Source organism: Sceloporus occidentalis, unplaced genomic scaffold, assembly GCF_023333645.1.
Source record: "Sceloporus occidentalis isolate IW3139 unplaced genomic scaffold, rSceOcc1.0.p SCAF_1, whole genome shotgun sequence".
NCBI lineage: Eukaryota > Metazoa > Chordata > Lepidosauria > Squamata > Phrynosomatidae > Sceloporus > Sceloporus occidentalis.
Window position 1 is genome coordinate 48,049,482 of NW_028316981.1, and position 17,621 is coordinate 48,067,102.

Below are 17,621 nucleotides of genomic sequence, written 5' to 3' on the forward strand. Positions count from 1 at the left end.
ACGGGTTGTTAAAAATATATGACATGATGGAAATGGACAGGTTAACAAACATATAAAAACCTCATGAGAAAACAAGAATGGACAAACAATACTGTTTAACCTTGAGAAGATAGAGAGATATAAAATAATAAAGTTATGCAGAGACTGGAGTTATCTATGGAAATTGATGTCATAAGGCAACATTATAGAAAAGGGTAATAATCACACAAGACGCATGTTACATGGTGGAAGTATATTTGTTTAATAATTTTTTTTAAAAAGTGGAAAATTCAACCATTTTACATAATAGATAGTGAAGATACAGAAAGTTATCTTGGAGTAATGATATACTGAAGATAAAGGAAGTTGTTTGGATGTTATTGTACTGCATGATGATATTTGTAAGAAATAATAATAATAATAATAATAATAATAATAATAATAATAATGGGTGACTTAGGGGCAAAACAGACCAGCTAAAAACACCAGTATTGAGGTGGAGTGGTGTGTGTGGTGACTTTATGCCACACTCCCCGACTCCGCCTCTATGTTGGCATCATGCTGTGTGCCTGACCACATGGCAGGGGACGTCACAGCGCTCCTTTGGCACAGCATTCATACACGCTGCGCCAAAGAAATGCAGAAACGCCGCCACCGCCACAGCAAGGGCAGCTTTTTGTTGGCTCTAAAAGGAGTGGCATTTTTAGAGCTGTGGTTGCCATGGGGGTGATCTGTTGGTGACAAGGGCTAATTTATAGGTTATTCCCCCAAGCATGAAAATGTGAAATGGCCATCAGTGACCTCTTTGGAGGTCTGGGGATACTATTGGTTGACTGAGCAAAGTTCAAGGGGACCGAGCAACAATGGGATGGCAATAAGAGAATATATTTCTCTATTGTCTGGGGGTCACTGCCCTCCCCTTCTAAGTTGCCATCTTTGGGCTAACTGGACACAACTCTGACTGGCAAATGTTTTAAAACAAGGCCACTGAGCTAATTTCATTTGTCATTGTTAACTAATTCTTGTCCCTAAGAACATACATTATTTGCTGTTGAGACCATGAAAGTCAAGCCATGTTTAGGGGAGAAGAAAAAATCAGAAAGCAAGGTAGTTGTGTTTTCAAAGTGCTATTTACTCCAAGTGGTGTAAAAAGTCTACAAAGTTGGCACCATCTTTACATAAAAACACTGAACCATATTTTCCCCTCCCATAAAGTTCTTTATGCATAGGGCCTCTTCTATGAATATGTATAAGAAAAATAATGGTCCACACATAAAGGCTTTCTAAGGGCACACCTACATTGTAGAAATGATGCATCTGACTCCCCTTTAACTGCCATGGCTCCATCCTACAAAATACCTTGGGTATATAGTTTTCTGAGACACAAACACTCCTTGGCAGAGAAGACTAAAGACCCCGTAAAATGACTTATCCCAGGATTCCATAGATTGGAGCTACAGCACTTAAAGTGGTTATCAAAGTGCATTATTTCTACAGTGTAAGTAAGCTATCAGCATAAATTAATTTTCTCAAGCCAACAACACTGCTGTGAGCAATAAAGAGTGGTGGTTGGTAAAGAGACAGGTGAAAAGCAGGTGGGGTGAGGACTATCTAGATTGATGCATGCTAAAAGCTAAAATGACACTTATATTGTGCAGAAACTAATGGAAATGATTGAAATATTTTTTCCTTTTTATGCAGCATAGATACATCTGTTTCAGAGCTTTAAATAATAAGGGCACATTTAGTTAACAGTAATTTTCATGGCTGTCAATGAAACTTTTTTTAAGCTAAATACATTTTGAACAGGACTGCTTAAAACCAGAGACTTCTGAGGAAGTAAAAGCAGTTTAGTAATTTCCATCATACAATATAGTATGTAATACTTTGGCTAGTTTTTTCTCCGCTTACTCTGGGGAAAGACTGGGCTGCTTCTAGAATGCTGTGATTTTTGTTTGGTGGTTTTCATTTCTGCGAAACTGTTGCTGAAAGAAAGAGAGGGGGGAGGGAGAGAGGGGAAAACTGATTATTAAAAGCTGAACATAACAGAAATAGATAGTTATTATCTAAAGAGATATGAGTCATAAACAGAGCATGTTCTCTGAGACGATAAAGGGGTATTTTTGGCCAGTTTATCTCACCTACAATATGGGCAAAGACTGATTAAAATAAGGCAATATTCACCCAGCTAAAGGTCAGAAGGAACTACTCAGATTCTCTAATCTTGCTGCTTGGCTATTTAGAAGCACAGGCATTTATTACAAAAATCAAGCCACTTACATGGGTTTAGCATTCATTACAGAAAGACATCCAGTTCTGATTTTAAGACCAAACCAGGAAGGCTAATGCCCACAGAGATCATTTTGTTCTCCTTCCTTGAACATTCAACTTCTTTATTATATGGTGTTGCAGGTCTTAAGCATTGTTCTATGCCAATGTGAGAGAGAAACCACATGTTGTGAGTGGATAATGGAAATAATGAGTTGAAGCTAAGCTACGATGCAACCATTTTTGAGATCTGTGCTGGCTAATATGAAGGCCCGTGGCCACTATGCTATCCTTTGACTGTTTCAACAATGGACAAGGTTGGGAAGATGAAGACAAGTTAAACAAAAAGGGATTTCTACAAAGTAGCATTAAGGGATGTAAATTTGTGCCCCAACCACATGCTGTGTCTTTTCAAATACCTATAACCATGTAAATCAAACTACAGTCAGCCCTCCTTATACATGGATTTTTTAAACACGGATTCAAGCATCCATGGCTTGAAAATATTAAAAAAAAGTATGAATTCCTGATAGCAAACCATGATTTTCCATTTTAGATAAGGGACACCATTTTGTTCTGTCACTGTATTTAATGGGACTTGAGCATCCATGGATTTTGTTATTCACAGGGGATCCTGGAACCAAACCCCAGCAGATAACAAGGTCCCACTGTACATACATACTTAGAGAAATCAACACCCACAGCTGTTTTCTATTTTTTACTGTTCAGACAAAGTTATGTATGGCTCAAATATTAAAGCAATAAAGTACAAAGGAATTGGGGAAAGAAGATCTGGTGTATTCATCTTTTTAAAATATCAGTATGGGTAAGAAACATGTGGAATGTTGCAGAGATATTACTTAATCATGTTAATGAAGATCAGAGATGGACAAGCACGAATATAGGATTTTACAAAGAAATGTCTCCCCTTTCAATATTATATAAATTTACCAGTGATGTCTCACAATATTCAATTTCAAAAGGAATTTCTTCTTTGTCCAAAAAGGTAATTGCATTTAGTTCCAGTGTGGGTTAAAACCTCCAGATTTCAAGATATAAAGTGCAGGAACAGCATAAACAAGTAAAGGCTATTGTCGGAAAGTTACTGTCTACACTCATGTATAAATCTAAAAATGTTAGTCAAATACTTGGCCCCAAAAACCTGAGTCAACCTATCCACAGGTGAATGTACCATATATATTTGTCTGTAAATCGAGAAATTTATGCGCAAAAACTGACCACAAAATTTTGGGTCAGCTTATATACAGGTCAATATGGTAATGCCGATGATGACAGCTCATGCAGTGACACACACACACACACACACACACACCCCTTCCTCCCTACTTTCCTTCCATGCCTGCGAATAGGCTGCTGGAAGCAAAGAGAGTGCAAACCTATTTTTATTTCTATGGGAGAGTGCAAGGTGATTTTTATTTCTATGGGAGCAACAGCTGATTCAGTCACACACTCATACACACATACAAACACACACTTTATCTCCCTCCCTCTTCCTTAGCTCCGGCTGCTGCAGACAACTGTGGACTGGTCAGCAGTAAAGAGCTTCCATTCCAGGAACAGTCTACTGTAAAAGTAGGTTTCTTGGCAGGATTGAAGTGGCAGAGGGCACTTGTGACTTTAACCCCACTCCAAGAAAAAAAAAAAGAGCTCTTTGGTGCTTTCTCGCTGAGGCAGAGAAACAGCCTCTGTCCACTGCAAGGGAAACACTGAAGAGCCACTATGGATCTTAGGAGCCTCAACGTTTTACCCTCGACTTATCCACGGGTCATACCAAAATCCATAACTTTGGCCCCAAACCTTACCCTCGACTAATACATGAGATCAATTTATAGTTGAGTATATATAGTAAGTACTGTACTTTAACTCTTAAAAAAAAAGGAAGGAACTACCTCCTGGTAAAATGTAAGAGAGCAGTCTGTACTGGAAACACTGACTTCTCACATCCATCCAGTCTTTAGAGTAAGCACAAACAGTTATGCCTGCTGAAATTTATAAGTTCTTTGGCAATGTTTTCCTTTGCTTCACCCTTTAAATCCTTTGATACATGCCCCTAAGTTTTACCCTCAAATTATCCAGGGGTCATACCGAAATCCTTACTTTTGGCCACAAAACATGCTCTGATGTTATACATGAGCTCAACTTATAGTCGAGTGTATATTGTAAATGACAAGGGTATTGATTGCCAAGGAGGAATTTCAAAGATTAAGTGTTATCTTGACAAAATTACAACAACCTAGGTACAGTCTGCTTACAGTACTTTTATAGTCTCCAAAAGAGAATCCATATAAACAGTCAGGCCAATGTTGCATATCACTCACCCACTGCTTTTCTAGGTTGTAGCCAAAGTGTGTTCCTTAGATGTATTTCTCCTTGTGCTCTAATTTTGTCATCTGGGGGAAGAAAGCAATTTGGGACCGACCAAATTTAGTCCTCCATAGAAAGTTTTATCTATTTTTTTTTTTTTAGAACAAGCAATATAGGAAAAGACCTAGATACCCTAAAGACATCATATCCCATCTAATCTTGGAAGTGAAGAAGGGTCAGCCCTGGTTAATATTGGGATGGGAGACCACAAATGAATACCAGGTGATGTAGGCTATATTTCAGAGGAAGGAACTGGCAAAACTATCTCAGTATTCTTTGCCTAAGAAAATCCTATGAAATTCATGGGGTTGCCATAAGTTGTCAAGCAACATGAACACACGCAAACCTACATGATATGTGAGAAAGAATAAATGAGAACTACACATGTTAAATTCATTTCTTTCATTCAGTGCAGTAATTCTGTGGGTCCTGCAAGATCTCATAAGTACATGCCAAGCTAAATTATCTAAAATGACTGTAAATTACTAATAGAGCTGTTTTATTGCACTTAAATTAGCACTTAAGATTTATCAACTGATGTTATCTGTGCATGCTTTCACTCCATCCGTATCATTTGCTTTAGAGCCAAAGGTGGATATTCAAATTCAACCTCTCACTGCTAAGTATTATTTTATAAGAACACGTTGTTACAAAAAGTGGTCCATGTTTTTCATAAAAATAGTCAGGCATTAAGTATTTCCATTTTATACATGCAAAACCAAAGCTTTTAGACAGCAAATGGACCAGTGCTGAAATCTAAAATCCTACTTACTGGTCTGGTAGAAGCATCAATTTTCAAAGAAAAAGAGTTTTAAGGATGATATACTAAAAGAAAATGCCTGTGAAATATGTGGCATAAATTCTTGAAAAGCAGTCTTAAAATTGGGGTTGCAACCTAGTTTTCAAGAATACAATGTCATGGTTCATGCATCATCTCAACCCTGCTGATGAAGGTTATGAAAACATCCCACGTAGCTATGTCAGACTGGATCACATCACATTAACATACAAAGCACTAACTACACATAATCCAAGGATTGGATTCTTTAGTGGACACTAATTCCTAGCAATTAGCACATGGTTGGTTCTTCAACTGCACAGCAATAATTCAAACAAGCAACAAAATTTCTCCAAACTTGAACTTAAAAGTAAGCCTTCTGTCCAATTATCCATTTTGCTTTCTGACTTACTAGAGGTGAACCTTTGTTCAAAGTGTACAGGGAAGCAGATCCTATGAGGTACAGTGCTTAGAAATCTAAGTTCTAGTCTCAATGAATCAAGTAGCAGGTGTGAGCAACTGCAGAGAGGTGTGAGGACCAATTTTCACCCCACACTGGATCACTCCCCCACTCAACCAAAGTTAGCCAAAAACAAAACTAGAAGTAACTTCCGGCTTACATTTGTGGCCACTTACTTTTGTCCATTCATCTTGCTTTTGGAAGATATCTGCCACAATTATGAGTGCTTTTCATACATAGACACCCCATTTTGTGTTTTCTTTTTGCGTTTAATATTTTAACATGTTGTACCCTGCCTCAAACCTTAGGGAGAGGGAGGAAATTAATTTATTATTATTATTATTATTATTATTATTATTATTACCATTATTATTGAGGACTGTGCCAATAATAATAATAATAATAATAATAATAATAATAATAATAAATTTTATTTTTACCCTGCCTTTCCAAAATATGATCAAGGCGGCTTACAAAATTTAAAAACATTACAAACAGGATAAAAATTCAATATAAAAAGTTAAGAACACTACTGCAAAAAACAAAAACAGGAACAGGAAATCAATAAAATACACATGTCAAGGGCAAAGAGAAGGAGAGAATAATTGACATCGATCCGAGGTCGAAAGGGAAAAAAGAGGGCAGGGAAATAAACAAACCATCTAACTAAGGTGGGAAGGCCAGCCGAAATAGATACGTTTTCAAGTTTTTCTTGAAAGTAACTAGTGAGGCGGCGGAGCGAAGGTCTACAGGGAGCTTGTTCCAGAATGAAGGGGCAGCGATGGCGAAAGCCCTCTGTGAAGTCCGTACAAGGTTAGACCTAGGGACCTCCAACAATTTAGTCCCAGAAGTTCTGAGTGTGCGGGGCGGATTATATGCGGAGAGGCGGTCCTCCAAGTACCCTGGGCCCAAGCCATTTAGGGCTTTATAGGTCAAAACCAACACCTTGTATTGAGCTCGGAAGCGGATAGGCAGCCAGTGAAGGTCTTTTAAAATAGGTGTTATATGGTCCGACCTGGAGCTACCAGCGACCAATCTAGCTGCCATGTTCTGCACCAATTGCAGCTTCCGGGTTTGGTACAAGGGTTGCCCCATGTAGAGCGCATTGCAGAAATCCAATCGAGAGGTTACCAAAGCATGTACGACAGATTCAAGGTCCTTACGGTCCAGGTAGGGACGCAGCTGGCGTATCAGCCGAAGCTGATAACAAGCACTCCTGACCGTCGCATCCACCTGAGAAGTCAGCTGGAGCGACGAATCAAGGAGCACTCCCAAGCTGTGCACCAAGTCCTTCAGGGGGAGCGTGACCCCATTCAGGACCGGGTGACAGATCTCACCACCCGAAGCCGGGGAACCTATCACCAGTACTTCCGTTTTCCCTGGATTCACACTGAGTTTGTTCTCCCTCATCCAGCCCATACCGACGCCAAGCAGGCATCTAGAGGAGAGATGCCATCCTTAGTTACTGCATCAGTCGGAGACATAGAGAAAATTATCTGGGTGTCATCAGCGTACTGATAACACCGCGCCCCATGTCTCCGGATGATCTCTCCCAGCGGCTTCATGTAAATGTTAAATAGCATAGGGGACAAAATCGCTCCCTGAGGGACACCAGATGTCAGGGCCCTGCTATCGGAGCGACAGTCCCCCAGCTCCACCATCTGGGATCTGCCCGAGAGGTAGGAACGGAACCACTGTAGAGCAGTGCCCCCAATTCCCAACTCCCTCAGGCGTCCCAGAAGGATACCATGATCGATGGTATCGAAGGCCGCTGAGATGTCCAAGAGCACTAACAGGGACACGCTCCCCCTGTCCATGCCCAGACGGAGGTCATCAACTAAGGCGACCATGGCAGTCTCAACTCCATAGCCCGCCCGGAAGCCGGTTTGAAATGGGTCCAGAAAATCGGTGTCATCCAAGATCGATTGAAGCTGGAAAGCGACTGCTCTCTCGATCACCTTCCCCAAAAAAGGCAGCAGCGAGATGGGCCGATAGTTATTATGAATCAGGGGGTCTAAGGAGGGCTTCTTTAGCAGGGGTTTGACCACGGCTAATTTTAATTTAGATGGAAACTGACCCTCACTTAGAGATGTGTTAATTATGCGATGCAACATAAGTCGCACCACATCTCCCCCCTGAGCTGTCAGCCATGAGGGACAGGGATCAAGGGAGCAAGTCGTCCTCCTAACACTTCGAAGGATCTTGTCCACTTCCTCAGTACTAACAAACTCAAAGTGATCCAGTATAACAGGGGCCACGGACGCTTCGGACACCTCTCCTGCAGGATCTGCACAAATACTGGTGTCAAGATCAGTCCTTATCCGAGAGATTTTATCCGCAAAGAAGTTGTTAAAATCGTCGCAGCAGGCTTTAGATGGTTCCAAGATAGGGCTCAGGGAGGGAAGGAGCTGAGTTAGCTCCCTCACAACCCTGAACAGCTCTGCTGGACGCGACTCTGCGGACGCAATACGTGCAGCACAGAACGAATTCTTCGCTGCACCTATTGCCACTCCGTAAGCTTTCAAATGAGAGCGAAGGAGTGTCCTGTCGGATAAGCGCTGATGTCTTCGCCAGTTACGCTCTAGTCGTTGCACAGCCTGCTTCCTTCCCCTGAGATCTTCTGCATACCAGGGTTGTTTATTGGAAGCAGGCCGGAAAGGACGCTTGGGAGCGATACTGTGTATAGCCCTGGAAAGCTCAAGGGGGTCTACATGTAGCCAGTAAGCCACATTTTTCCCTGGTCTATAGGCAAGCTCTGATAATTAACCTACACAGAAGACTCAAAACTCATGGCTTTAACAGATAGCATTTTTCAAAGTATAATATTCAACCAGTGGTGTAAAAATAAATAAAATGACATGGTAAGACTGGTATCCAGGAACAATCAACTACATGATAGATCCAAGAGATAAAACCATAGAACACTATTTCTTATCTCTAGGTTCTAGCCATGACTGCTCAGACAGACCTCAGGTGAACTACAACCCATTAATTACAATATTTTCCTCTTACAGCTCTTGGGTGGCAAGCTGTACTCACTTACAGGCAGCCACCCCATCAATTGAACAGCAACCCATCAGAAACAGCCAGCATGTCATGGATGCAAAGGCAAGGGCAAAACTACAAAGCCAGATGACATTTCTGCTCCTGATAATGACACGTACAAAATTAGGTTCACATTCACTTACTAGTTTGATATATTTGCTATATATATCAAATATATGTTTGGTATACAAAGTGATGTGTGCCATCCTCTGCCAGCAATGCACTTCTGCATTCTACCTAGGGCAAATAAAACAATCTCTACATGAGAGAATGAATGGAAGTAAACTGACATCCAAAATGGCAACACAAAAAAACCAGAGTCAGAATATTTCACTCTCCCAGGACACTCTGTCACTGATCTCAGAGTGGCTGCTGTAGAACAAAAGATTTGGACAGGAGAGGATGAACTGTGATACATTCAAACGTTCTACTCTGTCATCAAAGGTTTGAACTGAGGCAACTTTTCTTAGCATATTATGTTTATGAATAGACCAATTTTCACAACACTTTTATGTAAAGCTATTTTAAAAAACTATTTAAACAGGGCATTCAGCCTTCAGTACACTGGAAAAAACACTTTCTTGAAAGCTGAATTCATTGACTTAAAGAACCCACAAGACTCCACCTTTTGCTATAATGAAGCCCACTGCCTGACCTCAGGGCAGTAGTCTCTCTCAGTGTGACTTACCTTACATGGTTGTTATGAGCATAAAGTGAGGGAGGAATAGTCATCCTTAGGTCCCACTGGAGTAAATCCACTAAATCAGTAGGATCTTGTTTAACACTTACCTAACATCCATTAATTCAGTGGACTTTCTCTAGTGGGGACTAACAAGAGTATAATGCATGTTGACTGGAGCTCACTGTTGGAAAGTGCGATATAAATGTAACTAACAAATAAAAGGGGGGAATAAACAAACAGTAATGGAAGCTAAGCTCTAACCACAGCTCAAGGTGTGCATCAAGTTTTGCTACAAAAAATATACAATTAAAACCTGTGATGCAAATGTTCAACTGAAGGCGTGTATATATTGCTTATTTGTTTAAATAGGGAGAAAAGCACTCCTTTTCTACCATCAGTGTTTCTCACTATTAATGCCATTCACCTACATCCTGCCCATCTTTCAGTCATTTATAGGGCTTTCTAGGGCTACAAAATAAAGATCGGATGTTGGAAGAGTTACCTTTTAAAATAAAACTCCCAGAATCCCCAGCCAGTAGAGTCAATGATATTATTAATCTAATATTATAATTTAAGCAAAACGCCATCCTTAGAAAATACCTGCTTTAATATAGCAAATAGCTAGCAAACTAAAACCAGATGAGGAAGAATATCAACAAAAATGGCTATAGGAATGGGTATAAAAACTTTTGAAAGTAAGTTTTCAAGACATGTTAGGGCAAAAACCCCAGTCACTGGGGAAAAAAAGCTCATCCGAACATAGGAAACGTGTCTGGGTTAACAGTGCAAAGTCATCTCATCCCTCCCAATCATAAAATGGGTATGACGCTAGTTTCAATTAAAAATGAAAACTTCCTTCAGTGCAGACATAATGTTCTTGATCCTCTAAGCATGAAGAAACAGATGAACATCAGTGATGCAGAACCTCAACTAAGCAAAATTCTAATGGCTAAAGAATGAACAAAAACTGCACGCACAAACACATTTACAGGTATACCTCAGTTAATGAAGTAGATGTGTTCCTGAGCATTATTTCTTTAATAAAAACCTTGGTGCCAAAGGCTGAAATTACATGGAAAGAATAGGAACAGGTTCCCACATATAAACAAAAGAGAAGCCTGAACATGTTTCAGCAGACCTCAAGATATGCATATATGAAATGAAACCAGGTCAGGTAAGCCTTGCTTGAGTAAATAAAAACAATTCGAACCTTCTAGAAATGAAGGCTTCCTCCAAAATATATCTATGGATGAATTTCTTTTTTTCACCAATCTCAACTTTTCTTACAATTTACACTTTGGTAGCCAGACTTATAGATCTATCCTTTTTTAATATGTTGAGATTAGCTGGTAAGGAAGGTGTATCTGCTCTTAACCTTTCCCTCTGTTTTCCTGTTCATGCATGCTCATTCAGAGATTCTGAAGGCAGCTGATCTTTACCTTGCCTATTGTAGGCAGACACTCATAGCTACAGCAGGATCACCTGGAGAAGAATCTCATTTTTTCCCCAGCTCAAGCTTTTTTGCATTGTTTACTACAAACAGGCTGCTGCTGAAAGTCTGTGTTTCTACACCCCTCTTTCACCATAGTGTTGATGCTTCTCTCTCAGAATCAATGAGGACTTCAAAGTTTGTTTCAAATTCTGATTACGCAGAGAGATGAGATGAGTAATATTATCTGTTTAACAGAATTGTTCCAAGCAGGATTCCTTGAATCAAATGTGGTAGGATATGAAGGCCTTCCCATGATATGGAACATTAAATGGTAAGATGACATACAGTGAATGAGACTTTTGTCTCTGAAGTATCCTGATGTTTACAAAGGCCCGTTACAGACGGGCCTAAAAGTGCGCGCTCTGCGCGTGCTAGAATTAGAAAGGGGCGTGCTTTCCGGACGCCCCCAACCCTAGCACGCACGGAGCGCACACAAAATGGTGGCGGCTGTTCCACACGGCCGCCGCCATTACGTCACGACCGCGCCATCTCCAAATGAGGCGGCGCGGATGTGACATCCTTGCGCCGCGCGAGGGCGCTTAGAGCACCCTTTACGTGGCGCAAGAAGGAGCTCCTTCCTGGCTTTGCGTCGCTGGGCGCAGCCTTCAGATGGCTGCGCCCAGCGACGCAGAGGAGAAAGGGGCCAAGTGACCCCTTTCTCCTCCTCCCCGCCGCCGCGGAGTGTCCTTGGGGCTTGAAGCCCCAAGGACACCCCTTTCCAGGCTGCAGGGAAGGGGCTTTTTGCTGCTTCCCCGCGGCCTGGAAAGCAGCGGGTCGGAGCCTCAGCGGCTGCCGCTCTGGCCGCTGAGGCCCTGATCTGGCGGGGAAAGGGGTGGGTGCAGGCCGCCGCTTTTCGGCGGTCTGTAACCTGCCAAAGATATTTAAGGTAGGTCACCCCTCCCTTTTACCTAACCAAGGAACTCACAACAACATGGTGATGAAGAGTGATAGTGTATACAGTGGACCCTTGTTGTACGCTGGGGTTTGGTTCCAAGATCTCCCGTGGATAACAAAATCCGTGGATGCTCAAGTCCCATTAAATATGACATAGCAAAATGGTGTCCCTTATAAAAAATGGAAAATCAAGGTTTGATATTTGAAATTTATACTTTTTTTGAACATTTTCAAACCATGTATGTTTCAATTCGTGTATAAAAAATCCATATATAAGAAGGGCAGACTGTATACTCATGTACGAGTCGACCTCATGTATAAGTCAAGGGAATGTTTCAGGGTCAAAGTCATGGATTTTGATATGACCAGAGGATAAGTTGAGAGTAAAATTTAGGGGGCTATAATGAAAAAAGGAAAGGGGAAAACACCACTTCCATCCCTTCTACAGACCTCTCCCAACTACCTAACACCAATTCCCAAGTGCTGGAGGAGGGGTTTTAACATCAGATTGAAAAAGGAAGCAATGGGAAGAGGCTTGCAAATTGGACACACACACACACAGAGAGAGAGAGAGATGTGCCTCGAGGAACCAAGAGTGGGACATCAGGCTGCTTGTTTAAGGACCTTTCTAAGCAGTACTAGTTATTGACCCATATATAAGTCAACTCAGGATTTTAGGGTCAATTTTGGGCCATAAATTTCTTGACTTATAGTATATATGGTACTTTTCCTATCCAAGCAGGCTTTAAAGGGCAAACAACTTGAGCATTTTTTAAACAGAGATTCTTGGTCTGGGCCAAAGTAATGTGCTGCTAGCTCAGCTGTCCAAATGGAAATTAACTGGGCCTTAATTAGAAACTTGTTTTAAGTGCAAACACATGCTACGAGATGGACTTTTTAAAAAGTAAGCAATTATTATGCTATCCAGAAATAACCACAGAAAGATAAATTCATGATTCTAAGACATCCTGCTGTGCAAATAGGTGTTTTGGGAGGAAAGAAGCACGAAAGAATCTTATAAAGCAAATGGGCAAACTTGTCTATGCATGCACAAAGACACACACACACACACACACAGAGAGAGAGAGAGAGAGAGAGAGAGAGAGAACTACCGTTGTCCTCTAAAATGCAGGGTTATCGTCTAAATAAACATAATTATAAGGTCTTGGCTGAAATCATGTTTTTTCAGATGGTAGAATTTTAAGCATTATTGGCCTAGAAAGTAGGGCTCAGCCTTTGAAACATTAAACATATCAGAGCATTTGTGGTTGAACTCTTGCTTCAGATGATTTTTTTCAAAGCCTGAATAATTTTTATTATATTATATTACATTCCTCTTTGTTTTGTGAGTCATAGTTATTTACTAGCAAGGAGAATACATTTCCAACTATTGTTTTCTTTGGGATTTTAAATTTTACAAAGGAATGTACCCCCTCTCCCTGAAATAAAAATCTTGTTTGTGCTTAAATGCACAAGGCAGATAGAGATCGCTGCGGACCTCCCCCCTGCATTTGATTCACTTGGCTACAAGTTGTATGACCTGGAACATCAAGATACTTTGTGCATTTAAATTCATTGTCATATTTTGACTTGAAATTTACAACAGTGTGAAATCAAAGTATGTCAAAGTTAGTCTAACAAAAAGAACTATCAAGTATACCTAAGACACTGTGGGTAAATCAGCACCAACAGATTCAAACTTTCTGGATGGTTTTTTTTGTTTTGTTTTGTAGTTCTGTAGTTATTTAATTCACTACACAACATGGATGGGTGACCTGTGGGTCTCCAGACCTTAACGGCTGTCCAAATTCCAGCAGCTCTAACATGGCCAATGGTCAAGAACAATGGGAATTGTAGTCTAACAGAATCCCAATGGCCACAGGATCCTCAGCTATAAAAGGCAGGTGGATATACTCTTCCAGCCCCCAAATCCTGATATAACTTAGACTGCTGTTTCCATACTGCTGTTTGATTGCATTAGGATCTTTGAGAGGATGGGGCTGGGGTTAAAATTAAGTGTCCATGTGTGTGGAAAGGAGAGAGAAGAAAAAGAGTGTCCCCATGCATCTTTTTCATTGGTCCAGTCCCCTGCTATCAACATCATATTGTTTTTAGACATACAAGTAATGGGTGTAGTTGTGCCCATCTATCTGGCCTTACTTCTCCCTCCCAAACTCATTCAAACAGTCTGAAAACAAGTAACATTTACAATCACAAATATTTGGGAAACCTGTCCAGGTAAACCACCTTGTTCTGTAGAGCACAGAAAGGCATTTGGTTGAAACAACTTGGAATTATTTTGTTTTGCTAAATGTTATGGCTAGTTTTAGTACAATTTTATTCTTTATACTGTATGTTGAAATACTATGTGAAGTCAAGTTTCCAGTGAAATAAGTGGAACAACACATTTTAATCACATTATCTGTCTTGGGACTTTTCAGCCAATGGCTTACTGATGCTATTTTGAAGTCTTCAGCATATCCCTAAGATTCATGCGTACCAAGCCCATTTACAGGATTCCTTTATAGAAGAGAACCTGGTCTTTCTGAGAACCTAAACAGTGGCAGATTTACTGAGACATTCTGGAATGCTGTTTTTAGGGAAAACACAGGGTGAAAAGGCAGCTCTTCAGGTGAAAAATCTGCTTTCTTCTTGTTCTTCCACTACCACTGACAACTAATTACCTTCAGTACCTAAAAATGTCATATTAGAGTCACCAAGGAATGGGGGATCAGAGCACTGCCCCCCAGAGGAATTCTATCCTTCCAATGAAATGTCCTTCATTCTCCAAATGTCTATCATTGCAATAAACTAACATTTCAGCTGAGCACTTACATTAGCCATCTAATAAAAAGGGGAAGGCAAAGTGGCCCAGGAAATGCGAACAAAGCAAATGTAAGAGCTCTAGGTGCCATTTTCAATGCTTTTCTTGAAAAACTAGAAATGTTTACTGGTAGCCATAGATATATGCCTGAGGCATACACAGATTAAAAGAAAAAGATCATTTGCCTTACATCCTGCCTTTCTACTGGGACAGAGACACTAGACAATAACAAGAAGATAAAAATAGTTAAATGTAAAAACTGATAAAATAAAAACACATGCAATAAAAATAAACAAAAATAATAATGTTGAAGCACAATTAAAGGAACCATACATTCTATGGAGACAAAGAGTTGATCAAAATGTTTTAGTAATGATCTCTGTTTGTTAAGGAGTATTTCTGTAAGTCAGGTGACCAAAACAAATACCTACCTTAGCAAAAGCCTATTCAGTTACAATTAGGCTGGTTGTGGTTGTGTTATCTGGCTTTCCTTCGCAAACGAAGATTCAGGAAGGACTCATCCCGCGCTTTCTACAAGCGCGTTGATGACTAAAAAGGCCAATCCAAGTGGTTGTGTTACTCTTATCATTATTGTATTATTATCCATATAAGCGAAATTTTGTATTTTATAAATTTTGTAAGTTATAAATCAACATACAAAATCTAAACAATTTATATTACCATATAAAACAAACTTGAGCCATTTATGTACGGCAGGGCTGGGCAACTTTGGCTATCAAGTGTTTTGGGACTGTAACTTTCACAACCCCTCAACACTGGCATTGCAAGCTACAGATAGATTTTGTAGGCTAAAAACATCTGGAGGCCCATAGTTATCAACCTCTTACATATGCTGCCTCAGGTAACTATACCCTACTTGAACTTAATTTGAAGCATGAGTTTCTGGAAATCAGTGCTGTCCTTTATAAACCAAATAGCTATGTTACGAAGAAACGGCATGTACAACTCTTACATAGATTACAAGTGTAAGAGCAGAAGCACAGTAGTAAAAGCATAGAAGACCCTTGGCAAAACCATTTCCATGAAAATCCTGTATACAATGACCAAAGTATTAAAAACTCAGTGAGATCCTTTCCAAATATAATTCATTTACACACAGTATATTGTATGGCATTTGCTGCTAGATAGCTGAATTCCATCATTCTGCTCAACAGCCTGAAATCTCATGTAGCACTGACATGGATGATAAAGTATTCACCCAACTGGAAAAAGCTATTAAGACGTTATTCAAGTTATGTATGTGATAATGAAAGAAATGGGCACTTGTTTGCTTCTCATTGAATATTTTTTTTAAAAAAATGTCTAGAAAGTGCCTGCCAATGTACAACATTTAAAGGTCAAGAAGGTCTTGTAAATCAGATGACTACCCTTGCAGAACAATTGCAGGCAAATCATTTCTGCTAATGCACTGAATGGTGTATACCACTGTGATATTGTGTAGATACAAACCTGCCATACAAATGCATAGCCTGTGCTACCATTTGCAGAGAGGAATCACACACAAGGTAAAGGTAGTAGATCTGTCATGTTGCACTCTTACACAGAGCCTCCTCACAAAACCAGTTTGGGAACACAATTGTGGTGACAATTTTATGATTATGGTAAAAAAAAGTCTCCTATATACTTTACCACATGACAAATATGTCATACCAAATAAGCCTAAAGGGGTTTATCCAGTAAATTCTAAACACAATTTACTGGATAAAATTTAACTGCTGACATTGGGTCTAATCAAATCAGTGCATTTCAAAGGTGAAATTCTCTCACACAAAACAAAAAGGAATATTATACTTAAAAGAAATCAGTCTCACAGAAAATAAAAATAAAAATAAGACTATCTGGGAGAATCTGAGAACTACTCACACAGCTACAACCAATCTTGGGGTAATTCTAACATTTCTAAGAAATCTCACTCTAGCTGGGATTCAAATCATTCTTACTATAAAATATACTTACTAGTAATTTAAAAATATGTAACAATAAAAATAAAAATTATTAAAATAATATTTTCTAAGTAAAAATCAATTAAAACTATAATTCCTCCCATTAGTTTCTCTCTCTTTTAAAAGAACATGGTGCTATATTATTATTATTATTATTATTATTATTATTATTATTATTATTATGTGTTTTATCTCATCAATGTGAAGGATTCTGATCATTTTTATGATGTAAGTTCGGGATCAAGTTCAAACTGTGTGTATGTATGTGTACACACACACACACACACACACACACACACACACAAATTGTGAAGTCAAAGGCTTTCAAGACCAGTGTCCATAGTTTTCTGTGGGTTTTCTGGGCTATGTGACTGAGTTCTGGAAGAATTTATTCCTGAAGTTTTGCCTGCACCTGGGGCTGTTATCTTCAGAGGGTGGTGGCATGGAGGTATGTGAGGTATATATATACTTGTGTGACCCTTGGTTGGGAGGAAGTGAGTTTTATGTTAATCTGTGTGTTGGTCTGTTGTTGAATGGCAAGGCTTCAGGGTGGGAGGATATGTATGTCTATTTAATTAGTGAGAGGGCAGTGAGAGGATCTCTCCTGTCCTTTGCTGAGCACAGCATTTGCTGGATTTTCTTGGTTGGTCTGTACATCATTTGGAGGTTGTCTTTCCTCATCACTTTCCCTATTCTGTCCACTGATGAGGAAACACAACCTCTTTGCCTACCCTCTCTGGATGCCACAACTGAACTTTTAAGTTCCTGACATGCTAGAAAATTGGATCCTGAAGAAAAAAAATTTATTGGAGGGGATTCTTCTCCCCCGCATAGCTACACCACAAAAATT

At 39.8% G+C, this 17,621-nt stretch overlaps 1 protein-coding gene across 5 annotated transcripts in view; it reads right to left on the minus strand.

Annotated features, from left to right (window-relative positions):
• Positions 1–229: 229 nt before the first annotated feature.
• Positions 230–17,621, minus strand: part of RAD18 (RAD18 E3 ubiquitin protein ligase) — a 185,405-nt gene continuing 168,013 nt past the window's right edge. For 2 of the 5 annotated variants that reach the window (XM_089520335.1, XM_089520324.1), the window contains one exon: positions 230–1,964. In XM_089520335.1, coding sequence (XP_089376461.1) covers positions 1,871–1,964 — 94 coding nt within the window. In that variant the 3' untranslated portion in view covers positions 230–1,870. Of the gene's footprint in view, positions 1,965–4,586; positions 4,659–17,621 lie in introns of those variants that run through there. The other 3 variants (XM_089520343.1, XM_089520353.1, XM_089520361.1) reach the window with 3 other exon arrangements.